Genomic DNA, 26,959 nt, shown 5'->3' on the forward strand with positions numbered 1-26,959 from the left:
GGGGGGCGGCCGCAGCGCGCAGCGGCCATGGCAGCCACCGCCGCCAACCCGGGTGAGCCGCGGCGGGGCCGGGCACGGAGCCGCTGAGGGAGGGGGGGCCGTTAACCGGGGCTGGTGGCGATGGAGGAGCCCGGGGGGGGGTGGAGGTTGGAGGGGCTGGGCCCCCTGAGGGTGCCGGTGTGGGTTGGGGGTGCTGAGGGACCCGGGGTTGGAGGCCAGCGTGGTTGTCAGGGCAGATCCTTGCCAAGGAGACACCGCTGGGGGGGTCCGGCTGCCTGGGGAGGGTTGTGCCGGTGTTGGTGCTCGGCTGGGCTTCGGTTGTGTTGTCCAGTGCTGGGGCCACTTCATGGCCTTAAAGCTTTGGGGTTCAGACCCTTGTGGTGCTGCTGCAGAGAGGGTTTGTTCGTTAGCAACAAGCAAAGGCTCTTCTGGGGAGGTTTCTGTCCGAGTTTCCACCTCTTTTGAGCGCTGGTGTGAGCCAGGGGGTGAGTGCCTGGAGCAGAGCAGACTCTGCCTTTAACATCTCCTCCCTGCAGTTCATAACCCAGGGGTGATCCCTGCTTGGAGGGACCTGGAAGTCCCTCCTGATAACATCAAATCTATGGGGTTCCGTCGCTTTTCTGCCTCAGATGAGCGTGTAAGAGGCCAAGCGCAGCGCCTGTGGAGCTGGGGGGGGGTTGACACGGTGGTGACCGAGCTCAGGACTTGAGCTGCTGTGTTTGTGGGCTTTGCCGTTTCTTTGGCTTGCGGTTTCTGCTTGTGGTTGGAGGCTGGCGAGGTCTTGGCTCGTGGGACATGGTCGGGTTTAGCGAGGGTTGGTCAGATACCTTCTAAAGGAAGGGGATTGCTACGTTCTATAGATACAGGAAGCATTTGGGGCTTTAAATGTTGAGGAAACGTGTTGGGTCATTTGGCTGTGGTGGGTCTGAGGCACGGGAGCTGGAAGGACAGGGTTGTGCTTATGCAGCCTTCCAGTGCCTAAAGGGGCTCCAGGGAACCTGGAGAGGGGCTTGGGACAAGAAATGCAGGGACAGGCCAAGGGGAATGGCTTTAACCTGCCCGAGGGGAGACTGAGATGAGCTCTGAGGCAGAAGCTCTTCCCTGGGAGGGTGCTGAGGCGCTGGCACAGGGTGCCCAGAGAAGCTGTGGCTGCCCCATCCCTGGCAGTGCTCAAGGCCAGGTTGGACCCAGGGGCTTGGAGCATCCTGCTCCGGTGGAAGGGGTCCCTGCCATGGCTGCAGATGAGCTTTAAGGTGCCTTCCAACACAAACCATTTGATGATGTAAAACTCTTCAGCAATTGGAAGTGATGAGGTAGGTAAAACTAAACCTCTGCTCTGCTCTCGTGAGACCTCACCTGGAGCATTGGGTGCAGTTCTGGGCTCCTCAACATAAAAAGGCCATGGAACTGTTGGAACAAGTCCAGAGGAGGCCACGAGGATGATCAGGGGCTGGAGCACCTCCTGTATGGAGACAGGCTGAGGAAGTTGGGGCTGTTCAGGCTGGAGAAGAGAAGCTGCGGGGAGACCTCAGAGCAGCTTCCAGTGTCTGAAGGGGGCTGCAAGGATGCTGGGGAGGGACTCTTCATTAGGGACTGCAGTGACAGGACAAGGGGTAACGGGTTCAAACTGAAACAGGGGAAGTTTAGATTGGACATAAGGAGGAAATTCTTTCCTGTGAGGGTGGTGAGGCACTGGAATGGGTTGCCCAGGGAAGCTGTGAATGCTCCATCCCTGGTTATGTTCAAGGTCAGGTTGAACAGAGCCTTGGGTGCCATGGTTTAGTGTGAGGTGACCCTGCCCATGGCGCAGGCTTGGAACTGGAAGATCTTAAGGTCCTTTCCAACCCAAACTCTTCTCTGATTCTATAAAAACCAACCCCCAAATTCCTGGTTCAGCTCAGCAAAAGGAATTCTGAAATGGAAAGGAAGCTGCGATCCCATCCTGTGGCACAACACGCTGCTGGCTGCCAGCGCTATCCCGTGAAACAGGGAGGTTACTCCAAGTAGTAAAATCCTCCTCGTGTGTGTTGGTGGTGGGCTTGGGATGAGAATGGAAAATGTCTGTTAGGAGCCAGCTCTGGAGGAGCCCCGTGCCTGGGAAGGGAAGAGCCTCCTGGCTTTCAGCTGTTAGTGTCTTGCAGGGTGTTTGTGTTTGGAGCTGTGTGATCCTCTGCAGAGGAGGAAGGGTTTAAAGGAGGAAAAGAGAAAGAACTCTTCCACATCTGGGTTTAATACTGAGAGCTCTGGGCAGAGTGACCAGTATTGGCTTGGCCCTTTCCAACAGGGTGGAGGGGAAATACAGGCGTTATAGACACCACGATTAGGAGTGAAACACATCACTGGTGACAGTCCTGCTCGACAAGGTGGCTCCTCTTCTCCTCGGTGTTGAAGACCTCAGCAGGGGACACTGCGATGCCCCCACATGCACTGGTACCCCCCCCCCCCCCCCAGGCTGCATCCTCACAGCTGGAACAGGCTGTGCTGAGAGGTGGGACAGGAAGAAGCTGGAGCTTCTTTGTGTCTTGGAAGTGTTGGAAGGGCAGCTTGTGCTGGGGGTGGTGCCCCCCCTGGGGCTCTGCAGGGACCAGGCCACTTCTCCCTTTGCAGAGCAACTGATGGAGAAAGCAAGCTGCAGACCCCTTCTGCTCTCTCTTGTTGAGGTGAGGGGAGCCCCTGCACAGCTCAGTGCCCGATGTAACCGCAGGGTGCTGCACTGAGAGCTTCCCTTGGGCCAATTTAAGTGAGTTCTATGTTGTTGTGATCCCCTGATGAGGAGGGAAAAGCAAACAGCATTCGCTACATGGGGGGGGACAGGAGGAGGGACTAAAGAAGCAAAAGGCCTTGGTTTACTTGCCTTACTTTCCAGGTTTTAATGTTAACTTGGGTTATGGGGACACTTAGTGCTGGCTGAAGGGCCTTCAGCCGTTTTCCTTCCTGGAAACCTGATTTCTCAGCCTCGGAAGTGGAAGATCCAGGCTTTTCTTGTTGATTTCTGTAATGCTTCTTGGAGAAGGCTCCCGTGGGGCTGGAAGTGCTGAGCTGGCCCAGCCTAAAACGTCCCCTACTCACAGAGTAAGTTTCTTGAATGTACCTGGGACATGTTGTAAGTCAAAGCCCTGCATCCTTCACACGAAGCCTTGAGCTGCTGTTCCCTGCCCCAGACCTGCTCTAAACTCTTCTGGCTTCATGGGGAGCTCACTAATGGTTAAGTTTAAGCCCAGCCTTGTGCTTGGCTGCTCCTGAGCCTCGGAACAACCGTCTGCTCCCAGTCCCTGCGGCTGGAGCCACCAATGGGACAATAAAAAGTTGGGAGCAGGGAAGAGCTCCCAGGCCCAGCTCGTAAATCACAGCCTGGAAGATTCCCTATGCCTTTACTTGTGCAGCTTTGTCACTGTTGAGATGCCAGGAGTTGCAACAGAGCCTTTCCCAGGGGAGCAGGGCTGGAAGTCTGCCTCTCCAAATGGCATTCCCGGAGTGAGCTCCCAGGCTGTTCTATTCTGGGGGAAGCTCTTGGCTGAATTGTCGTTGTGCTTCATGGATTTCTAGTCGAGTTACAAAGGAGGAGCTGGAATTGCTCTGGGCTGCCTCTGCTTATCTCTTCTGGCCTCAATTACATTTACCATATGTTGGAGGCCGGCAGGGATTGAGTCGGGAAAGGGCTGGAACAGAGAGCAGGATCCTGCCTGTTGTAGCAGCAGGGACTCCGTGAAACCCACCCTGCCATCTGAGAAGGATCAACTGGGACCTTATGGAGCTTGAGACCCCTTCAGCACCAACTGCTTGGTGGGTGCAGAGCCCTGGTGTTGGGGTGAGGAAGCGGTGGAGAGGCTGTTGGCGCATGTGGAAGCCCCAGAACCATCTGGATGCTCTCCTTCAGCGTGCAGAGCAGAACACTACCAGTTTACAAGGCCAAATCTTGAGGTGTTTGATGTTCTTCCACTTGGGAAAAGGCACGTTGTGCCACCAGAGGGAAGTGCTTCCGAGTAGGAAGCTGAGGGAGGAGGTAAAGCAGCTTTGGTGGGAGGTGCCAGGCCACGCACGGGGCTCCTTGGGAATATCAAAGGCTCAGATGAGGCCTTTACAAACAAACTGAGACCCTACCATTCCCCCTGAACCCTACTGAGAAGCTGCTCTGCAGAGGAACAGCTCCGTGTCACTTCCTTCCCTGGCCTGAAAGAGGAAATTCCTCTCTCCTTAATAAAAGGATCATCTGTCCTGCTCCAGAGACCTCGGGTCTGGCCAGCCCCTGGTTAAATACCTGTTGGAAGGCCCTGGCAAAGGCATCGAAGCCCCATGTCCTGCTGAACAAAGCCCTTTGCTATCAGCCCTTTCCACGCTGTGGGAAGGGCACAGAGGTGCCATTCCAGTGTCCCACCGCCCTCCCAGGGAAGAGCTTCTGCCTAAGAGCTCATCTCAGCCTCCCGTCTGGCAGGTTAAAGCCATTCCCCTTGGCCTGTGCCAATTTTCCAAGGTTTTCCTGGTGCCTTCCAGCACCTTGCTTAATTCTTTGTCTCTCAGGTCGGGAAAAGAGCCCTCTTGGAGAGGCAGCATGGATGTGCTTGGGCCAACTCGCAGCTCTTGCCCTCCCCTTGTGCACGCTCAGGCTGCTGGCCCATGGCTTCAGCCCCTCCCCACGACCACACCAGCTCCTCCCTCTGTGTAGGAAGGAGACCACAGCTTTTGGGTTGGAGCTGATGGAAACAGTGTGTGCTCAGAGCCTGCCCCGGCCCCTCGGAGCCGGGGAGATGAAAACCTTGGAAGCCCTCCTCGCCCAGAATCCAGGGCTGTTAATGGAGCTCTATGTGCAGAGCACTCCCCCCGGCGGACCTGGGGGCGGGGGTTGATGTCATCCTCAGTTTCTTGATGGCTTTTTCCACTCTCCTCTTTAGAAATGGCATCAGATGTTTCCTCGCTGGGCGCAGGCGTCAGCGCCGGGACCACTGGAGGGGCCCAGGCTGGAGGAGCCATCGTGCAGAGAGCACCCAAGAGGCGGCCTGGGTGAGCGTGGCCTGGGGCTGGGGGGGGGAAATCACTGGGGGGAGGTTTGGGTGTGTGTGGGGGGTGTATTTCTGAGAGAACATTGCTCTCTTCATGGGGAAATTCAGCTACTTCTAAGCACAGAAGTTTCCTGGTTCCTTCAGGTGAGTTGCATCCAGTTCCTTCGCATCGTAGTGGTACCCATAAAAAGAGGGGGTTAAAGAGCTGAGTTGCATGAGGAGAAGAGGGTTCCCCACCAAACACTGAGAGTGGAGCAGGAGTCACTGAAGCAGTGAGACCAGTTGCTGCAGGAGAGGTAGAGGAACAGAGAATGGGAATGTTGGAGCCTTACTTTCAGGGAGAGGAGGATGGGGGAAGCTGCCATGTGCTTGTAGGCTAATGCCTTTGCAAATGGAAGGGATCTCGAGTGGCTGCTCTGAAATTCCTGCACAAGAAAGTTCCTCTTTCATCTTAACGCTATTCCAAAGCTCTCCCTGCTCCCCCCTGTCACTCACCCTCTGTCCTTCACTCCCTGATGCTCCCATTGCTTGTTCCCCACACTCTATTGACAGTGCTGCCTCCACACCCTGCTTTTCCATCCTGTTCCTCTGTCCTCCCACAGCCACTTGTCAGGAATGGGGGGGGGGGGGTGCCCCTGTCAGAGCAAACACTGTGACGTGTCTGCACTCACCAGGTCACCAGCCTGAACTTTAAACTCTTCAAGGGTTTTGTCCTCCTCTGGTGTTTTGGTTTCTAATGCAGCTGATCCAGTCTGGGAATGCTCCATCTGATGGCTCCCTCCAGCAGTGAGGATTGGTTGTAACAGCCTTGTGGGCTTCAGGTCACTGCTGAGAGATTCAGAGCTTTCGGAGCAGGAGGTGATGCAGTGGGTGCTTCAAGTGGGCTTTTCTCTCAGTTCACCCATTCTCTTGCTCTGCTTCTGATGGACAAAGGAAGCTCCTTTCTGACCTCTGTGGGTTGCTCCGAGTCAACCCTTGGGTTTATTTAAATCTTCTTTTCCAGAACCAGCTGCATCCCTGTAGGGACAGAGAGAAAAACAACCTGTAAAGGAGGAACTGCTTGGTTAAGAGTGATCCTTTTGCTTCTGTTTTTCAGGCTGGATTTTGATGATGATGGAGAAGGGAACAGTAAATTCCGCAGGTGAGGAGAACATTCCTGCTGTGTGTGTGCATCCCCCTCTGGAGCAGGAGCTCGATGTCCATGTGCCTTTTCCTTCCAGCAGCACACAGGGAGTCAGGGGAGGCTGAAGGAGCTTCCGCTTCCTTCAACTCTTCCCTTTCTCCATCCTTGCAGCTGATGCCAAAGCAAAGCTGCTGTGCACATGGGGCTGAGTGCAGGGAGGGGATCCCAGCACTCCTTTGGGATTCAGTCTCCATCTGGAGCCTCCCTGGTAGCTCCCGCAGCAAGAGGAGGTTGGCTGAAGGACCAAGGCCTGGGTTGAGGTGGTGGTGTAGAGCTCCAGGATGATGTTGCTGTGTTCAGTAGCAGCAGCTCAGAAGGTTAAATCCTTTCCATGGGCGCTTCCTCCTCGCAATGCACTGGTTGTCCCAGCACTTCACTGTGGAGCACTGCTGCTGCCCAGTGATGGGAGAGCCAGAAGCCTCCTGCCCAGCAGCTTATTGGGACACCAGGATGCTGCTGAGCTCTTGTTGGTGCCTCAGACCCGTTTTTGCTTCATTCTCATGTGGTGGAAGGATGCTTCAGTTCAGAGCCAGCCTGGCAGGGCAGCAAGTGGCTCCTCTCATGATTCATATGGAGCACAGAAGAGCTGGAAGATCTCATGTTGTGTATTTGTAGTCTCACTACATGCTTTAGGACAACTCCAGTGATAGTGGGGGCCCATCTGTGTGTCACAGTCTCTTAAAGGTGACTGCAGGGTGGCTTTGAGGTGACACTAGTCCAGTAGGATCTACCTACCAAGACTTTGGGCTTGGCTTGGGCTAGAGTGTAATTGAACCCATTTCTTTGTGTGAGCCTATTCCTGAGTGTGATGCCAGTGTCCTTGATGGGAATGTGATGTGGAAAACTTCATCAAGGGAATAAAACAATCAAACTGTGGTCTTTTAACTAGATAAATGAAGGGTTCTGGGCTGCCCACATGCAGTGGAGTTTGCCTTTTGGGTACCAGCCCTTCTTGGGGTGATGTATTAAGCCTTGTTCTTCTCTCAGTGGCTTTGGAAGTGTCACCAGTGTAAGAGCTCTTCTTCCTCTCCCCTTTCAGATGTGATGATGACCCGATGCCAAACGATAAAGAGAGATTTGCCAGGTAAGAGCCTGCTGGGATGCAGTCATGAAGCAGCTCAATGTGAGAGAGATCCTGCAGCACCCTTCTCATCAGCAGTTAGGTTTCCTCTCTTGGAAGTAAAGTGCTCCAAAGGGATCAGATCCTTTCCTTGATGGTCTGGGGACTGGCTCATTGAGTGGGATGAAATGATATTCCTCTTCTCCAACATTTCTTTCAGCTCTTGCCTTGGACTCCCCTTTTCTCCTGCTCAAGGAACTTGCTGAGATTCAGTTTCTTGCTCTCACCTGAACAGGGTTTCCTGGCACATGCTGTGGGTTGTGTCTGGGGGAGTTCCTCGAGCTCAGAGGGTGCAGTAACATCACAGGCAGTGTTTCAACTCTCGGTATCTACTTGTTGGTGTTTGAAAGTCCCCCCCCCAGCACTGGCACTGCCCTCATGGTGGTTTTTCAGCTTTCTGGAGCCTCTGGAACTCAAATCTAACCATTTCACAGCTTTATTTTGTGTTGGTGTGGAAGATGGGAGGTTGTTGGTGTGTATCTGAGCTCTGTAAATGCCAGAATGTCCCCTCAGTGTGAAGTCACCTTGTGCCATGTTGGTACCAACAGAAAGAAATGAGGAAATGCAGAGTGATACAGGCCAAGACACTGCTTAAGGAAAGCAGAGGAGCTCTCCATGCAGAGAGGCCAGAAAAGGGCAGAACTGAGGGTTCCAGGTTGCTGTTACCTGCCAAAGGGCTGGCAGGGACTTAGCTGGGAACCAGAGGGACAGCAGCCCCTGTGCCCTGTGATCCCCCTGCTTATTACACATGTGGGTGAGGCAGGAGTGAGTAAAGGAACCAACCAACCCAGTTCTGGGTGTGTTGGAATGTGGGCATTATCCTGGCACTTAACTGCCTTGGGCAACAAGGGTGGTGGCAGGAGGTGGGAGCAGCCAGTGGTGTGAGTGTGACACCCCAAGAGGAGCCGCAGGCTCCCCTCTGCCCCTGGGCTGCCCATGGCTCTCCATCCTGCTCCTCACACATCAGGCAGACCCCCTTTTCCAGTGCATCCTTCCCAGCCTCCTTTGCCACTGCATCCTTCCCTGCCTCCTTTGCCACTGCATCCTTCCCTGCCTCCTTTGCCACTGCATCCTTCCCTGCCTCCTTTGCCCCTGCATCCTTCCCTGCCTCCTTTTGCAGTGCCTCCTTTTGCAGTGCATCCTTCCCTGCCTCCTTTTGCAGTGCATCCTTCCCTGCCTCCTTTTCCACTGCATCCTTCCCTGCCTTCTTTTCCAGTGCATCCTTCCCAGCCTCCTTTTCTACTGCATCCTTCCCTGCCTCCTTTGCCACTGCATCCTTCCCTGCCTCCTTTGCCACTGCATCCTTCCCTGCCTCCTTTTGCAGTGCCTCCTTTTGCAGTGCATCCTTCCCTGCCTCCTTTTGCAGTGCATCCTTCCCTGCCTCCTTTTGCAGTGCATCCTTCCCTGCCTCCTTTTCCACTGCATCCTTCCCTGCCTCCTTTTCCACTGCATCCTTCCCTGCCTCCTTTTCCACTGCATCCTTCCCTGCCTCCTTTGCCACTGCATCCTTCCCTGCCTTCTTTTCCAGTGCTCTCTTCCCAGCCCTCCTTTTGGAGTGCATCCTTCCCTGCCTTCTTTTCCAGTGCATCCTTCCCTGCCTCCTTTTCCACTGCATCCTTCCCTGCCTCCTTTTCCACTGCATCCTTCCCTGCCTCCTTTTCCACTGCATCCTTCCCTGCCTCCTTTTCCACTGCATCCTTCCCTGCCTCCTTTTCCACTGCATCCTTCCCTGCTTCCTTTTCCACTGCATCCTTCCCTGCCTCCTTTTCCACTGCATCCTTCCCTGCCTCCTTTTCCACTGCATCCTTCCCTGCCTCCTTTGCCACTGCATCCTTCCCTGCCTCCTTTTCCACTGCATCCTTCCCTGCCTCCTTTGCCACTGCATCCTTCCCTGCCTCCTTTGCCACTGCATCCTTCCCTGCCTTCTTTTCCAGTGCTCTCTTCCCAGCCCTCCTTTTGGAGTGCATCCTTCCCTGCCTTCTTTTCCAGTGCATCCTTCCCTGCCTCCTTTTCCACTGCATCCTTCCCTGCCTCCTTTTCCACTGCATCCTTCCCTGCCTTCTTTTCCACTGCATCCATCCCAGCCTCCTTTTCCAGTACTCTCTTCCCAGCCTTCCTCTTCCAGTGCATCCTTCCCTTCTCAAATAGTTTGAGTCAAAAACGAGAAGTGAATATGACTCCTTTGTTATTGCACTAAATCCCATTGGAAATGGAAGGGGAACACAACCACCTCCTGTACTCCATGAACCCACTGAGGATTTAGATGCTCGGCCTCTGCCTTACTGTGCACATGTGGTACCTTCTCCTTTCCTGGGGTAGCTTTTATTGGGTAGTTTTCCAGCCCTCAAGGAGGAAAACTGCCCCTCAGCCTCTGCAAACCAAGGTTTGCACATTCCTCTTCCCTGGAAGCTGGGAGTGCAGCTGGTGGGAATGGGGGTGATGTTCCTAACCTCAGTGTGCTCCTGTGGGCTCCTCACGGGTGTTTCTGCAGCAGCATTGCAGGAGTGCGTGGTGGTGGCTGTGAACATGCCCCTCTTTGGGGGTTTGGGGTTGGGTTTCTTTGCTCCTCCTATCAAAGCAACTATGGGGTTCTCTTCTGATTACCTGAAAGGAGCAGTTTGTGGCTGGGGCCCTCCTTCCCTGTTCTGCATTTAACCTTCTAATCCTACACAGAGTAAGTGGCACCTCAGTGCAACCCAGAGCTGCCCTTTGCCTGTCTGATAGCCTTGGTAAGCTGAAGGACTCCAACCCTCCAGAGATGGCAGTGTCCTGTGCAATGCTGCAAACTACTGAGTGCTTGGGTTTCTGGAGCTGCTCCTCTGCCAAGCAGCCATGGCCAGAGGCTGGTTTCCTCCTGCATCTTCCCATTTTCCAGTTCTTTTTTCCATTTTAGCTTAGCTCACTGATTTTATTTTTAGGTCTGATGATGAGCAGAGCTCAGCGGATAAGGAGAGACTTGCCAGGTAGGAGAATGGAGATTTCCAGCATGGACAAGCAGAGTATTTCCTTTCCTCAATGTTTTCCTAGGCATCCCTTCTCTCTTGTTGTTTCCCCCTTCCCTTCCTTCCCTCCTCTTCTGCAGTAGAGGACTTAAAGCTGAACAGACTCCTGGAAGTGGCTGTGTGATTGGAATGAGGAGGGGAAAGGCATTTATCCCCCTTGTGGGAATGTCTCTGGGGAATACACAGAGGGATTTGTTTGCCAAGGACCTCAGGGCAGAGTGGTTTGGCCACGGCTTTCACTGAGTGCTGTAGCTTTGCTAACCTGTGCTAAACACAGTTCCTCCTGTGCTGGCGCCCCGTGCCAAAGGGCCTCTTCTCGTCTGGGTAAGGTTTGTTGCAGGAATGCTGCTGTTCCAACAAAACAGGGCTGGAAAAGCACCAATTCAGTTTGTTCCACCCCAGAAAACCTTCCAGGTGAGGTGTGGGCCTGCTGGGCAGCTTCAGGCTTCCTGAAAACAGGATTTCCTCCAAGTTCCTCTTTGTAACTGAGGAGGGGCTGTAGCTGGAGTGACCAAAGCAGTCACCTTGGTCCCATTACCACACGTGGGCCTGGTTGGGATGGGTGTTGGGGAGCTGCATCCCTCCAGCAGCAAAACACCAGCTCCAAGTGCACCCAAAACCAAAGCTGTTCAGGTCAGCACTAAGGGTTCTGCTGCTGTTTGCTGCAGAGCTGAGGGTGGAGATCTCTGAAGGGTGGCTCCTTTTGTGCCTCCCCACCTTCTCTGTAGCTTCTTAGAGCTGTTTCTCCCCTGAAGGACTAAAGAGACTGTCTTAGGTGCTGAGAATGCCCCCATTCTGTGCAGTTTCTTGCCTGTGGCTGGTTTTAAACGAAACCAGAACCCCCCAGCTGCAGGATGGCATAGCTTAAATGCTTGAGGGGATGAGGAAACCTGAGGTGGGACCTATGGACACAGAAAGCAGCAGTGCTTTGGGGTTTCTCCTTCCCCACGAGCTGGTTGTCCCTGGCGTGTGAGAGCCTGTAGTGAAGATGTTTGGCAATGGGGCAAGTCCAAGGTCTGGGGGTTTCCCAGTAGTTTTTGTAGTGAAGGTGGTGGCTTCGTTTCCCGCTTGGAGAAGCTGCACTAAAGGTGAGTGTGGTCATTGAAGCACTTCTTTTTCCTGAGTAGCAGTTTCCTACAGCGAGGAGCAGGTCACTGAATGCTGGCACCCACCTGGTAGTAGCTGCTCACTTTGTGGTTATCCTCTTGAATTCACTTGTTTGGCTGTGTTCCTTCCAACACTTCCACCTCATTTCAGTTCCCACCATGTGCTTCCTTGGATCTGATGCTTCCTTCTGCATAGGAAACCTGGCTTTGGAGTTCTGTTTGGAAAAACCCACCTTAGCGACCCAGTTAAACCACATCCACTGGGGAGAAATGAACCAAGACTAACCAGATCTCATCTCTGGGGGTTGGTGGGGACTCTGCCCTGTGGGCAGACATGTGAAGAACCTTCTTGAGGGCTGTGAGGGCAGCATTGGTCATGGGGCCTCTGTAGAGGTGGTCTGCCCACACTGGCCTTGGTCTGTGTAGAAGTGAGGTGTGTATCTGCTCTAAAGCTGTCCCTCCTGGCCATGAGTGTAGAAGCCTTGAGGTAACTGAGAAGTAGCTTCATAAAAGCCCTGCAAGGGGAGACTCCTGTGCTGTACCTTAGGTGCCCATGTCGTAGCTGCAGCCCTGGCCTCCTGCTATGGTTACTGGAGACAAGGGTGCCTGAAGGGTGCTGGTGGAGGGGATTGGCTTCAGCATCCCAGGCCAGGCAGTGGGTGGGATGTGTCTCCCAGTGCTGTTCAAAGCAGGAGTGAGGCGAAGCCACTTGGGAGAGCAGAAGCTCGAAGGAGCCCTTGGCTTACCCCAGCCTGATGGAGTCCATGGGGGAGCTGCTGCTTGGGTGCAGCAGCTCAGCCTTGCTCGAGGCCTTCCCCAGGGAGTGAGGTGGTTCCAGTGAAGCCCTTGCCTGCAGCACAGCCCCAGGGTAGAGACTTCTCCTTGCACTCGTTCCTCTGTGCACGCCCAGCATGCGAGGCGCTTGCGGCCCCTCTAACTCCTGACGCGTCTCTTGTGCTCTGTGCTCTTGCCGTGGGGGCATGGCTGAGGCCTGTGGCCTCTTGGTGATTCCTCTTCCTTTTCCTCCTCCCTGGCTTCTTGCAGGGAGAACCACAGCGAGATCGAGCGCAGGAGGAGGAACAAGATGACTGCCTACATCACCGAGCTCTCGGACATGGTGCCCACGTGCAGCGCCCTGGCGCGCAAGCCGGACAAGCTGACCATCCTGCGCATGGCTGTGTCCCACATGAAGTCCCTGCGGGGCACGGGCAACACCTCCACTGATGGCACCTACAAACCCTCCTTTCTCACTGACCAGGTCTTGGCTTGATGCTGCTTTGAGGGGAATCAGAGAATGGGTTGGGTTGGAAAGGACCTCGAGATCATCCAGTCCCAACCCCTGCCATGGGCAGGGACACCTTCCATTAGAGCAGGTTGTGTCAAGCCACATCCAGCCTGGCCTTGAACACTGCCAGGGATGGGGCATTTACCACTTTAGGCAACTGTGCCAGGGCCTCGCCATCCTCACAGGGAAGAACTTCCCTATCTCCAACCTAAATCCCCCTGTTCCAGTCTGAACCCATCACCCCTTGTCCTGTCGCTCCAGTCCCTGATGAAGGCCCCTCTCCAGCATCCTTGCAGCCCCCTTCAGACACTGGAAGCTGCTCTGAGCTCTCCACGCAGCTTCTCCAGGCTGAGCAGCCCCAGTGTTCTCAGCCTGGCTCCTATGGGAGCTGCTCCAGCCCCTGCTCATCCTCGTGGCCTCCTCTGCCCTTGTTCCAGCAGCTCCATGTCCCTTTTATGCTGGGGACCCCAGAACTGCACCCAGTGCTGCAAGTAGAGGGGCAGCATCTCCTGCAATAAGGGGGGAATCGGACTGTGGGTGGGGGACAGAGAGGCACCCAGGGTGGGGTTAGAGGGTGTCAGTGCTTGGAGCGAAGCACGTGTCTCTGTCTGTGAATGCAGGAGCTCAAACACCTCATCCTGGAGGCCGCCGATGGCTTCCTCTTCATCGTGTCCTGTGAGACAGGGAGGGTGGTTTACGTCTCTGACTCCGTGACTCCCGTCCTGAACCAGCCCCAGTCGGAGTGGTTTGGCAGCACCCTCTATGACCAAGTGCATCCGGATGACGTGGGCAAGCTGAGGGAGCAGCTCTCCACGTCGGAGAACGCCCTGACAGGTAACGCAGCCTGGGCTGGGATTGCCAGGGGTGGGTGTGTGGAAGCCTGCGGAGGGCTTGGATTAAAACCTTGCCTTTGTAGAAGGAACCAAACCCTGGTGCCTTTCTAACAAGGATCCTGCAGCCCCCCCTGAGAGTGCATCTAAAGGTACCACTGGTGACACTTGTGTCTTGCTAGTCCCCAATGCGTTGCCTGGTGCCTGTGCTGCTGAAGGCCTCCTGCTGCAGCAGCATTTTGCTTTCTCTTCTGTCCTCAGGTCGCATCCTGGATTTGAAGACGGGGACTGTCAAGAAGGAAGGGCAGCAATCCATGAGGATGTGCATGGGCTCACGGAGATCCTTCATCTGCAGAATGAGGTGAGGAAGAGATGCTCTGATCTCATCGGAGCCTGAAGCTGAGCTTGCTCCCTGGCCCCTTCGTGCTCTTATTTCAGCCCATTCTGACCCAGACATGGTATTACATGGCTGAGCTCTCCACACAGTGCTAGCACACAAGCTCTTGAGCTATCTCTTTGCCCTAAGATAGCTCTCAGGACTTGTGGCAGAAGATCCAGTTCCAAGTCACAGTTTGGTTTGACCCCACGTGTCCCTTGAAGTCTGTAGAATGAGGTGGTGGAGATGCAAAGATTCATCCCCGTTTATAGATAGGCTTATACCTCTCTTACTGAGGATTGTCAGAGAGTGTTGATGTTGGCCAAGGAAGATAAAAGCCTTTCCCCTTGCATTTCTCCTCCTGGCACAGGTGTGGCAACAGCTCCGTGGATCCAGTCTCTGTGAATCGTCTCAGCTTCATGAGGAATCGCTGCAGGTAAATGGTCCAAGAGTTAGAGGCAAACCCTCTGTCATCAGAGTGCTGGGGCCACAGAAGAGCTTAGATCTGCTGGGAGAGGAGCCGAAGTGCCAGATAATCCTGGGGAAGGTTATCATGGAATTCTGGAATGGTTTGTGTTGGAAGGGACCTTGAAGCTCATCTAAAGCCATGGGCAGGGACACCTCACATTAGACCAGGTTGCTCCAAGCCCCATCCATCCTGGCCTTGAACACTTCCAAGTGTTCTTATCCCAAGCTTTACAACCAGTTGAACACAAGTGTCCTTTACACCGGTGCTGTTGGGCTCTTTTTAACTTGAAGCAGACAGATTCCAGCCTATTCTGTCCTTGAACCTCCTGCATTTCCATGAAGTCTTTGTCCTTTTTTTCACTCTTTTTTTAACTCCAAGTAGAAACCTTGCCTTCCCTTCCCCCAGTTTAAGACAGAGCATAACCAAACTCTTTCTCTCTCCCAAGGAATGGCTTAGGGGCAGCAAAGGATGGCGAGCCTCACTACGTCGTGGTGCACTGCACGGGTTATATCAAGGCCTGGCCCCCTGCAGGTAACAACTTCCCTCGCTTGGGGCTGGTTTGAAGTCTAAAGTTGTCCATTCTGGGGCATGGAGGTGCCAGCAAATGCTTTGCACATGTATCTGCCACTTGTTAGGTACCACTTTTAGTTTCAGTTTGAGCTGATGGTTGCAGATGGTTGGGTCAGAGATCGGTGTCTCTGGACGGGGAGATACTGATGAAGGTGGCAATAACATCACCCCTCTGACCTGCTGGCTTGTGCTGACAGAGATCTTCAACCCTTCTGGTGATAAAAGCAGGAGGAGACAACTTAACTTCCCAAATTCCTCCATGGGAAAGGCTGTCGAGTTACAGAACAGGGTGGGAAATGCACCAAGGGCAGAGCTGAGTGCTTGTTTCCTCTGAAATGAGCAGTTTCTCCTGTATTAACCCTGCTGGGTGCTTTTGCCTCTCCCCTCTCAGGTGTTTCACTGCCTGATGATGACCCAGACGCTGGCCAGGGCAGCAAGTTTTGCCTTGTGGCTATTGGCAGGCTCCAGGTGAGTGGCATATTCCAACACCTCGACATTGCCTTGTCCTCAGAGTGCCCAGAGTTCAACTGATGTGCGTGAAGATGCTTCCTGATGGCCCCAGATCCGCCTGCAGGGTCGGGAGGAAGCAGCTCCCCCAGGTTCACTGACACCATCCTGGTCTTCCCTCGCAGGTCACAAGCTCCCCCAACTGCACAGACATGAACAACGTTTGTCAGCCCACAGAGTTCATCTCCCGGCACAACACCGAGGGCATTTTCACCTTCATAGATCACAGATGTGTGGCCACGGTTGGTTACCAGCCACAGGTGAGATGATCCAGGAGCATCCTCAGCATTAACTGCTGCTCAGATTGACTTCTCCTTCCTGCCTGTCTTGTACAGCACAGCCCTGCCTGGCTAACACATGCCCAGGGCCTAAACCAGACGTGCTTCTTCCCCAGCAGTTGTGGTTTCATGTGCTTCTCTAAGTGCTTTGATCCTTGGGAGGATGGGGGGCTCTGGCTTATGTCAAACCTCAATTAGGAGCAGTTTGGTCTCCAGTTGAGTTCAAGATCTAATGTTAGGCACTGTTGTGCTTCTCTTTAAAACACAGCGTGCCCATTCCTGGGCTTGCTTTGTGCACCAGTGTCCTGGGTTCAGCACAACCAGTGATTTGGGGATGGGGGCAGCTGTACCTACCTGTCCAACGGGGAAGTGCTGGGGGATCTGCTGCAGCTCAGCTGCCTTTGTCTCTTCCCAATTCTTTCCCAATTAGGAACTTCTGGGGAAAGACATTGTGGATTTCTGCCACCCAGAAGACCAACAGCTTTTGCGGGACAGCTTCCAGCAGGTACAGCTCTTCGGCTCCCCCTTTGCATGCAGTGTGGTGCCCAGTCTTGGTGCTTGCAAAGCAGTGACATGGATTGGAAAAGCAAGAGTAAAACTCGACTTTAGAGCTTGCAGTTGCAGTCACGGAACTGCACATGTGCAAAGCACACCAGAAGCATCTGATGTCTAACTGTTGCGTTCGTCCTCTGGCTGCTAGTCCAGTCTGCTTTTAGGGCCAGAGCCGTGGCTACAAAGGGCTTCTGGGAACCACTGGCTCATCTCTAGGGCCCAGCCCAGTGCTGCACAACTCGAGGTGAAGCTGATTTCCTTGCCCTGTTGTCGTTACTCTTATTTCTGAGGGCCTTGGACTTGTGGCAGGGCAGGTAAGGCTGCCCCTGTGCTTTCATGACTCCAGAAAGTAGCTGCTCATATCCATTTGTCCAAATAGAATCAGAAGCAAGAGCATGCGCGTCATTTGCTGAAGGCTTTTTCATACATCTCACCAGGGCAAAGAGATAAAGGGAAAGGCAAAAAGGGGACGTTGGATTCTCCTCCCATATCATTGAGGAAGAGCTGGAAGTACCGTTTAGCTGAGGAAGAGCAAGAGATGGTCCTGAGGCTTCGAGGCAGAGGGTGTTAGGGGGGTGGCTCAGCAGCAGGTTGCTCTTCAACACCTTCTTTTATCAGGTCCTACTGATGGCATTACGTTTTTTTAGGTGGTGAAGTTAAAAGGCCAGGTTCTGTCAGTCATGTTCCGATTCCGATCCAAAAACCGGGAATGGCTCTGGATGAGAACCAGCTCCTTTACCTTCCAGAACCCCTACTCGGATGAAATTGAGTACATCATCTGTACCAACACCAACGTCAAGTATGTACATGGAAATGACTTGCCGAGCACCAGTGATAGCACCCAACCTGAGGGGACCTTGGCCCAGGGTGACCAGCAGCACAGGACAGCAGGAGCTTTGGCCTCTCCCCTCACCCTGGGGAATTCCTGGAGGAATTGCTCTCTTCCTGGGCTGTGGCAGGCTCTAGAGGCATAGAAACACCCCTCCTTTGGCTGTGTCGGTTGTAGGGCTTAGCAAGCTGCCAAAGCTCATCTCCAGCAATGCCTTCTTTAGCTCTGGTTTCTGGAGCAGGTCTCCTCTGTGTGTGATGGCACTCAGAGCTCATAGGAGTGAAGTCTGCCTCTGGATGTAGCTCCAGGGCTCCTGGGACAGTCCTGCTCCATGGAATGGCTTTTCACATGAGCAGGGCTGATGCAGCTCGTGGTAGGAAGTGAACACTGTTTCCTTCCCTGCTGTAGCCTCAGGACTGAGCTGCAGTGGGGAGGCTGCTTTCATTGCTGCTCTCTTCTTTCCCCTTTCTTGGCTGTTCTGGTGGGTTGGTGCTTCTCCTTTGGGACTGTCAGAGCCAAGCAAGCTCCAGGCCCCTCACAGAAGAGCAGCAACTGAAACAAGGCAAAATAAGAAGGAAAGCCAAGTGCCTGCACGTGACTGAGAGGTGTAGATGGGGTCTGTCCAGCCAGCAAAGCAGGCTACGCTGCCTGTGGGCAAGGCAGGGTCCTAGAGGGCAGGGAGCATTTCTGCCCTTCCTGCAGCTGGCAAGCTGCTGCTTTCCCATGGGAAAGGATGAAGAGTTGAGCAGTGACAAATCCCTTTGGCTTTACAGAGCCTGAGTCCAAGTGCAGGGCTGAAACCTGATGTGGGTCTGCCACAGGCCTTCATCCCAGTCCTGGGCTTAGAGAGATCTCTTTGACCTCATCCATTCCACACACATCCATTCCCACATCCATGCTATGCCTTGGAAAGCACTGTGTAAGCTCAGAGCAGCAGCAGCCTGTGCCTTTGGGGTGCAGTTTGTCTTTGCTGGGTTGTCGGTGTTGTCTCATCTTCAAGCTCAGGTGCTCCTGAAGCAGCAGCAGCAAAAGAGCTGTTGGGAAAACGCTGGATTTCTGTTCCTTTCTTGTGGGAGTTCAGCATTTACTGACTTCTGACAGGGACAGAAGAGCATAAAGAACTCCACCAATGTCTTGGGCTTGAAACCTAAAGCTGCTGGTGGTCTCTGGAGTGGCTGACATAGAGCTGAATGCAAAACCTCAGGGGGGTTGAGGTTCCTACAGCCTTTGCTTGTGCTTTAAGGAGGATGCAGCTCTGGCCATGCTCCTGGTGTAGGCTGTTAACTGCTCCCTGCTCAGTGGGAGGGTGCAGAGCCCAGCCAGGAGCATTGCATTCCATGAACCCCCCTTGCAGAGACCGTGGAGCCTGGGTGGAAGGATCCTTGGCTCCAACAGGCTTTGCAAGAGCAAAGCTTCCCGTCCCATCCGCGCCGGGCGCGTTGTGCACGCAGCAGCCAAGTGTTTGCTTTCCTTTGGTGTATTTTACAGTCTCTTTGTTCTTTTGTCTTTCTCTCTTTGCTTTGAAGGAACTCGAGCCAGGAGTCTCGGCCTGCCCTGTCCAGCTCCCTGCAGAGGCCCCAGCTGGGCCAGGCTGTCAGCCTTCCCCTGGAGATGGGCACAGCACAGCTGCCCACAAGGTCAGGCGGTGCTCAGCTCCTTTTCCCTTGCCTCTCGTGCTGGTTCTGCCCTCCTCTCCGATAGCCTTCCTACCCACACTGTCCTCTCTGCAGCACTCGCCTCCTCTGCCTGGTGAATCAGTGCTGTAACCACAGAGGAGCTGTTCCCTTGGCAATGGCTTTGAGCAGCCGGTGCTCTCCTGTTACAGACGCTTTCTATTTTAGGCAGCAGCAGCCCCCCCAGCAGCCAGAGCTGGAAGTGGTCCCAGGAAGAGAAAGCCTGGCTGGGTACGACCACTCGCAGGTAAATCCCCACCAGCTTTGCTTTACTCCTCCTTAGCTAAATACCCTTTCACTGGGGTGGCCACACCAACGTGACTTGAGGCTGCTGAGGGTTTGGAGAGGGAAGTGCTCTGCCTTGGATCTCCTTGCTGGGTTCTGATCTGCCCCTGTGGCATCCTCTCTGCTGTGCCCCCCCTTGGTGGTGCCAGCCCTGAATGGCTCCCAGTGAAACACATAGGGAGCCAGGGAGCAGCCAGCAGCCCCTTTCCTGTGAGGGCTTCTCCATCCAGGCTGCAAGGGGGCTGATGTGCTTGAGGTACAGAGAGCTCACATGTAACCTGCTCCAGGTTCCTGTCCAGCCTGTGACTGCTGCGGGCCCAGAGCACAGCAAGCCCTTGGAGAAGGCTGAGAGCCTCTTTAACCAGGAGAGGGACCCAAGGTTCAGCGAGATCTACAGCAGCATCAGTACAGGTAGGGGGGGGGCTCTGCCAAGGCACATGGTGTCTTCATCCGGTTTCAGCTTCAGTCTGGGTGCGCTTTCCTCCTTCCTCAGTCACCCAGAGCAGCTCTGGGCGCAGGGGCTCAGCGTGGCTGGGATGTAGCAGCCCAGGTCTTGCACAATGGTGCTGCTCATGCCACTGCATGGAATGGCTTTAACCTGATAGAGAGGGGAGACTGAGCTGAGCTCTTAGGCAGAAGCTCTTCCCTGGGAGGGTGCTGAGGTGCTGGCACAGGGTGCCCAGAGAAGCTGTGGCTGCCCCATCCCTGGCAGTGCTCAAGGCCAGGTTGGACACAGGGGCTTGGAGCATCCTCCTCCAGTGGAAGAGGTCCCTGCCTATGGCTTTAGATGAGCTTTAAGCTCCCTTCCAATGCAAACCATTCCAGGATTCCATGTGCTGCTGTGGCAGGGAGCTGTCCTGCAGCTGGGGAAGGAGGGGGTGCGAAGGTGTCTCCTGCTCTTTTCTGCCTTTGATTCTTGCTGTGTGTCCCTAGAGAGCAGTTCTCTGTCCCTGGTGTGAGTGCAGGGGCTGCTCGAAGCCCAGAGGACCTTAACCCGAGTTTATTTGCAAATGGAGAGGAAATCAAATTAAAGAGGCTTTTACAAAACCATCTGGAGCAGGAGCGGTCACGTTTGCTTTGGCTCCCAGCAGTTTCCCTTCACACGAGCTCCTGCAGCTGAATCTGTCCCTGTTCCTGCTGCTGAGGCCTCCTCAGCCCTGAAGTGACTCCCCCTCTCTCCCCAGACCAGAGCAAAGCTGTTCCTGCCAGCACAGTGCCTGCCAACCAGCCCCTCTTCAGCCAGGGAAACACCTTCACCCCATCGAGACCTGCTGAGAACTTCAGGTGAGGCTTTGGTGCCCTTCTGAACAGCCTCCTGGTAACTCGGGCTTGTCCTGTGCTTGTCCCTGTCCTGGTTGTGTGTCCTGCAGCTGCTGAGTGTTCCCAGCCTCTCTGTGTGCCAGTGATGGGCCATAAACGTATTCCTTTGTCGTGGGCATAGGAAGTACAGAGGGAATCCATCCGGACATCACTTTGTTTTGGGTGCTGGGGGTGAGAAGGGCTCCTGCCTCTTGGACATGTGGAGGCTGAACCCTGAAAGCTGAGCCTTGCCCACAAGCCCTCAGTGCTTTGTTAGTCCCTGGTTATGGTTGGACTTGATGACCTGCAAGGTCTTTTCCAAGCTGGTTGATTCCATGATTCTGTTGTACAGGGGCAGTGCGATGGGCACTGAAACCATGTTTCTGGGCTCATCCCCCCCCCCCAGTAACAGGCCCAGGGGTGGTGTTTGTGCCTTTTCCCTCCCGTTTGGGATACGAGTGTCTCAGGGTGCCTCTTGTCCCGCAGGAGCAGCAGCATGGGCCCTCCTGTGAACATCATTCAGCAGCAGCCCTCCTCAGCGGGCCGGATCTTAGCCCAGATCTCGCGCCACTCCAACCCAGCTCAGGTCAGCGGAACCAACTGGGCTCCAGGGACACGGCCGGTGTTCACACCCCAGGTAGTGCCTGAGCCCTTGGTGCAGGCCCCGGGTCCCTGCTGTGGTACAGACCCTGCTTGCCACCACAAACGGACCTGCTTTAGCTCCACAGCTGAGTGATGGAGCGGTGCTGTGTGCCTGAGTGCTTCCCCTTGGGGCCAGTCCAGCAACTTGTGACCCTCGCTAAGATGAGGTTCCAAATGCATCTCTCCTCTTCCTCTCCTGTTTCATGTTCTTTCCCAGCAAGTGGCATCCCAGACAGTGAAGACTCGACCCCCTTCCTTCAGCATGGGGACTTTCCAAGGCACCCCGTCCTCCTTCAGCCCCATGGCAGCGCCTGGCTCCACGGCTTCCCCTACAGGGGCTGCGTACCCAAACCTTGCCAGCCGTGGCACAGGCTTCAGTGAGTACAGCTCGGGGTTCTGGGTGCAGCAGGATCCCCTTGGAGGAGAGCTGGGGGCCTGGTCGGGAAATGCTCCCCATCGTTTCCTTGTGTATGTTGGGAATGCTGGAATGTAGCAGGCAGAGCAGAGCAGACGGGGAGAATCTCCTCCCTCAACCTGTTTCAGAAGAGAAGGCTCAGGGGGGACCTGATGGCTCCCTACAAGTGCCTGACAGGAGGATGGAGCCAGGAGGGGCTGGGCTCTGCTCCCAAGGGATGGGACAAGAGGAAACGGCCTCAAGCTGCCCCAGGGCAGGGTTAGATGGAGCTGAGCAGCAATCCCTGCCCCAAAGGGTGCTCAGGCATTGGAACAGGCTGCCCAGGGCTGCAGTCACCATCCCTGCAAGTGTTCACACACTTTGTAGAGGCCCATGGCTTAGTGGTGGCCTTGGCAGTGCTTGGGAGCAGTTGGACTGGAGGAGCTTACAGCTCTTTTCCAGCCCGGTTGATCCCCTGATGCTGTGCTGGGGATGCAGCCCGGCACACACACTGGTGGCTCCTGTTGTGCCTCTCATCCCCCAACACCCCAAACCCCCCTTGCCCTATGAAGCCCCATCCCTGGGCCGGGGATGACACGCTCCCTGTGCTCTGTTCCAGCCCCGGAGGCCACGCAGGCCCCGGCACCGTTCCCGGCGCGGGCGGCCGAAGGCGTTGGGATGTGGCCGCAGTGGCAGGGGCAGCACCACGGCGCGGCGCCCGGCGAGCAGCACGTGCAGCAGCCGCAGCCCAGCCAGCCCGAGGTGTTCCCGGTAAGAGCCGGCTCCTGCCGCAGCCTCCGGAGCGGGGCAGAGGGGCTCGGGCCGTGGGGGAAAAGGGTCTTTGCTGCCCAAGGAGGGGCAGTGCCTCAAGTGCTGGAGCTTCATCCTGAGGGCTGGAGGTGTTTAAGGAAGGAGCTGTATGGTCCCTATAGGGCAGGCTGGTGGTGTATAAGGGAGGAGGTGTAGGAAGGAGCTGTATGGTCCCTATAGGGCAGGCTGGTGGTGTATAAGGAAGGAGCTGTATGGTCCCTATAGGGCAGGCTGGTGGTGTATAAGGGAGGAGGTGTATAAGGGAGGAGGTGTATGGTCCCTATAGGGCAGGCTGGTGGTGTATAAGGGAGGAGGTGTATAAGGGAGGAGGTGTATGGTCCCCATAGGGCAGGCTGGTGATGTATAAGGGAGGAGGTGTATGGTCCCTATAGGGCAGGCTGGAGGTGTATAAGGAAGGAGCTGTATAGATCCTATAGGGCAGGGTGGAGGTGTATAAGGGAGGAGGTGTATGGTCCCTATAGGGCAGGCTGGTGGTGTATAAGGAAGGAGCTGTATAGATCCTATAGGGCAGGGTGGAGGTGTATAAGGGAGGAGGTGTATGGATCCTTTAAGACAGGCTGGCGGTGTATAAGAAAGGAGCTGTATAGACCCTGTAGGGCAGGCTGGAAGTGTATGAGGAAGGAGGCGTATAGACCCTATAGGGCAGGCTGAAGTGTATAAGGAAGGAGGTGTATAGACGCTATAGGGCAGGCTGGAGATGTATAAGGGAGGAGGTGTATAGACCCCATAGGCAGGCTGGAGGTGTATAAGAAAGGAGCTGTATAGACCCTACGGGGCAGGATGGAGGTTTGTAAGGGTGGAACTGTATAGACCCTATAGGGCAGGCTGGAGGTGTAAAAGGAAGCAGGTCTGTGGACCCTATAGGGCAGGCTAGAGTTGTATAAGGGAGCAGGTCTGTAGACCCTATAGGGCAGGCTAGAGGTGTATAAGGAAGGTCTGTAGACCCTATAGGGCAGGCTGGAGGTGTATAAGGAAGCAGGTCTGTAGACCCTATAGAGCAGGCTGGAGGTGTATAGGGAAGCAGGTCTGTAGACCCTACAGGGCAGGCCAGAGGTCTGTAGGGCAGGCCAGAGGTCTGTAAGGCAGGCCAGAGGTCTATAACGTGGGCTGGAGGTGTATAGTGCAGGATGGAGGTCTATAAAGTGGGCTGGGGGTCCAGAGGTCCAGAAGGCTGGAGAATTGGAGGGCTGGAAGACTGGAGATCCATAGGTCTGGAGGACTGGAGGTCCAGAGAGCAGGAGGGCTGGGGGACCAGAGGTCTGGAGGTCCAGAGAGCAGGAGAACTGGAGGTCCAGAGGGCTGGAGGAACAAAGGGCTAGAGGGCTGGAGGTCCAGAGGACTGGAGGTCCAAAGGAGGAGAACCAGAGGGCTGGAGGCCTGGATTTCTGGAGAGCTGGAGGGCCAGAGGGCTGCAAGACTGGAGGTCCAGAGGACTGGAGTGTTGGAAGTCCAGAGATCTGGAGGGCCAGGGGTCCAGAGGGCTGTAGGCCTGGAGGTCCAGATGGCTGGAGGTCTGGAGGTTTGGAGCAGGCTGGAAGTGCAGAGGACCAGAGGGCTGGAGGACCAGATTGTTGGAGGGCTGGAGGCCCCTAGGGTTATAGTTCCAGAGTGCTGGAGGTCCAGAGGACTGAAAGTGTGGAGGTCGCCAGGGCTGGAGAATCAGAGGACTGGAGATGAAGACTGGAGGATGAGAGGGCTGGAGGACCAGGGAGTTGGAGGGCCAGAGGGATGGAGGTCCAGAGGGATGGAGGAGCAGGGGAATGGAGGACCAGAGGGATGGAGATCCAGATTGTTGGAGGACTGGAGGTCCCCAGGGTTAGAGCTCCAGAGGGACCAGAGAGCTGGAGGGGCAGAGGTCTGGAGGAGTGGGTATCGAGAGGACTGTAGGTCCAAAGGGCTGGAGAACTGGAGGTCCAGAGGGCCGGAGGTCCAGAACGCCAGAGGACTGGAGGACCAGGGGACTGCAGGTTCATAGTGTGGGAGAACTGGAGGAACAGAGGGTGGGCGAACCAGAGAGCTGGAGGACTTGAGAACCAGAGGGCTGGAGGTTTGGAGGTCCATAGGGCTGGAGGTCTGGAAGGCTGAGGCCTCATACTTGTGAAAGCCCAGCAGAGCTGATCCTTGGGCGTGTGATGCTCTGCTCCAGCTGCTCTCTCCCTGTATCCCACAGGACATGCTGACCATGCTGGGAGAGCAAGGACCCAACTACAACAACGAGGAGTTCCCGGAGCTCAACATCTTCCCGTCCTTCTCAGAGTAGAGCCAGGCCTGGGGAGCTCACCCCGGCCCCGTGTCCCAGCCAGGGCTTTGTCTCCAAGGCCTCTGAACTCTGAACACTTCCTGCCTTCTGGAAGTGAAGCTCCACCATGGAGGAAGCTTGGCAGGAGGAGGAGATGCTGGTGAGGTTGTGGGCACCTGCCCTGTGTGGTGCTGGCAGTGGGGACTGGTCTGGAGGCCTCAGGACTGGAATGGTGCCGGAGCTCACCAAAGCCCCGCGGTTCCTCACGCTGGGCTGGTCGGAGGGGTTCCTGTCTGGATCACAGACAAAGCCCTCCAAGTTCCAAGGTGGCTTTTCCTGTTTTTATTTCAACCTTCTATACCCTGCCTCTCTTTTCTATAAAACACAAAGTATTGTAACTTTTCCAGTATTGGAAGAAGCTCTTCCAAGTGTTAATCCATGTGGAACTCGATCCCAGAGGATGCTTGAGTAAGAGCCCGTGTCCAAAGCAGCTCCTCACTGGAGGAGCTCTCCTTGGAGGGTTGTTCCCAAAGCTCTGAGGAGCTTTAGATGCTCCCACGTTGGTGGGTGGTTGGATTCCATCTCTCCTGTGAACTGTGCAATGAGTTTGGGCCTCGGAGTCGGTGTCGCCATCGACTCCCTTGGGCCCGGTTGTGCCGGGAATGACGGGATAGTTCCGAGCCATAAAGCTGTTGTATCTCCAGAGCTTTGGTCTTGCTGCATCACTCCTGCAGCGGGTTCCTGTGCTGCCCTCAGTCATGGTCAGCTTGGTGGGGGGCAGTGGAACTGCTCTGCGTGGGCAGTGGGGTTCCACCGCGTGGACATCCAGGTCCTCACCTTCCTGCTGGAGCTGAGCAGGGCCTCGCTGAGGAGCTGGTTTTCCCTCTCATCACTGTCTCCTTAAAGGCAAATTCCTGCCTTGTGCTGACCCTGTTGCCAAATCCTGGGATGGAGGCAGCTGAGGCAGGTGGGAATGGGAAGATGGAGGCTTTATATCCATCACCTTCAGTTTAAACCTTCTGATCTTGTGGCAAGAAGAAATGGGGGGCAAATCTTGCTCTCCTCAGGCTCCACACTTGGATTCTTGCTGCCAGGGCAAGCCTGGCTTCTATTCCAATAGGAAAACTTGCTCATTGCGGAGTTGAACGTGGAAGGAAACTTGGCACAAGCACAGCAGGGGAAGGACAAGCAGCATTCCTGAAGCCTGGCTGCATACTTTTCCCTCCTCCCTGCGTGTCAGTGGGGCTGAGAGCCCCTGCTGGCCTGGAGGGGCTGCTCTGCTGCTGTGGGGAGAGGAGAGGCTGTGCTGGATGGAGCTGACGATGGGGAAGATGCTCCCAGAGCGGCTTTTGGTACCATCCAACCCCTCCATCGTGTTCCTGCTCATGGAGGGCGATGCTTGTAGGGACCTGGAGAGGCTTCTCTTGGGGTGGAGCAGAAAACTTCCATTTTTTCCACTTTTTCTCCTGTTTTTATTGGAAAACTAAGATTTGAAGTTGTTTTTTCCTCATTTCCAACCCCACTTCTAAATGTAGCCGTGGGAAGGTGGAAACCTCCCATTCAGGAGTTTGGAACCATCCTGTGTTCCCCCTGCCTGCCCTTTAATCCAGGGAATCTGCTACCAGCAGTAACACGATGGCCTCTCATTGCCTGTCCCATCCCAGTGCCAGGTTCTGGAGTTATCCCAGGCATGGAGGCGTGTGTTTGGGAAGCAGCAAGGTGCTTCCTGCGTGCTCATCCCCAGGCCGAGCTGTGCCGTGCTCCGGTGTGGGAGCCCTTCCCAATGGATGCAGGATGGAGCAGCCCTCGCCTGCCCAAGGAGGAGGCAGGTTCCCATTTCTACAGCCCTCAAGCCCTGGAGGAGGTGACCTTTGGGGAGCTGCAGCTCTGGTGCTCTCTGCAGTGATGTCCTTCAGCTCCAGCTCTGCCCAGGGCACCAGAACCTCTTCTTCCTCCTCGTGTGGGCCCCAGACTCCCTCTCGCTGCAGCACTTGGTGATGGTTCCATGGGGCAGAGATCGATCTCACAACAGAGATTTCCCTTGGCAAAGCTCAGCCTCATTCCTGCCTCCTCCCTCCCTGTGCCATGGCTATGGGGTACCCTGGATCCCCATCCTTCACCTAACAGCAATACTGGGACCCCTGGGTGCTCCATCCCTGGGTGCTCCCTCCCTTCTTCCCCCTCTTGGGTACTTGAATGGTTGTTGGGGCTGCTCAGCCTGGAGAAGAGAAGCTGTGGAGAGCTCAGAGCAGCTTCCAGTGTCTGAAGGGGGCTGCAAGGATGCTGGAGAGGGGCCTTCATCAGGGACTGGAGCGACAGGACAAGGGGTGATGGGTTCAGACTGGAACGGGGGATTTAGGTTGGAGATAAGGAAGAAGTGAGGGTGGTGGGACACTGGAATGGGTTGAATGGAGAAGCTGTGGCTGCCCCATCCCTGGCAGTGTTCAAGGCCAGGTTGGACACAGGGGCTTGGAGCATCCTGCTCTAGTGAT

The 26,959-nt window shown here is 55.2% G+C and overlaps 1 protein-coding gene across 5 annotated transcripts; it reads left to right on the forward strand.

Moving 5' to 3' along the window:
• ARNT (aryl hydrocarbon receptor nuclear translocator) lies at nt 1-25,170 on the forward strand. 5 transcript variants are annotated; one of them, XM_057401164.1, is made up of 23 exons: nt 1-52; nt 4,890-4,998; nt 6,094-6,138; nt 7,220-7,264; nt 10,219-10,263; nt 12,453-12,666; nt 13,314-13,527; nt 13,610-13,675; nt 13,785-13,884; nt 14,270-14,335; nt 14,814-14,899; nt 15,330-15,406; nt 15,571-15,705; nt 16,154-16,228; nt 16,923-17,074; nt 18,631-18,741; nt 18,946-19,024; nt 19,350-19,473; nt 20,247-20,346; nt 20,848-20,998; nt 21,221-21,380; nt 22,017-22,168; nt 24,399-25,170. In XM_057401164.1, the coding sequence occupies exons 1-23, from the start codon at nt 28-30 to the stop codon at nt 24,486-24,488; spliced, it is 2,421 nt and encodes an 806-aa protein (XP_057257147.1). In that variant the 5' UTR covers nt 1-27; the 3' UTR covers nt 24,489-25,170. The 5 variants fall into 5 exon arrangements, with proteins under 5 accessions (XP_057257147.1, XP_057257162.1, XP_057257155.1 ...); XM_057401179.1 differs by having other exon boundaries at nt 20,848-20,947; XM_057401172.1 differs by lacking the exon at nt 10,219-10,263.
• Nucleotides 25,171-26,959: the final 1,789 nt, after the last annotated feature.

This window comes from Pezoporus wallicus, unplaced genomic scaffold (assembly GCF_028554395.1).
Source record: "Pezoporus wallicus isolate ANWC-B61680 ecotype Strahan unplaced genomic scaffold, APGP_CSIRO_Pwel_v1 contig_12957, whole genome shotgun sequence".
NCBI lineage: Eukaryota > Metazoa > Chordata > Aves > Psittaciformes > Psittacidae > Pezoporus > Pezoporus wallicus.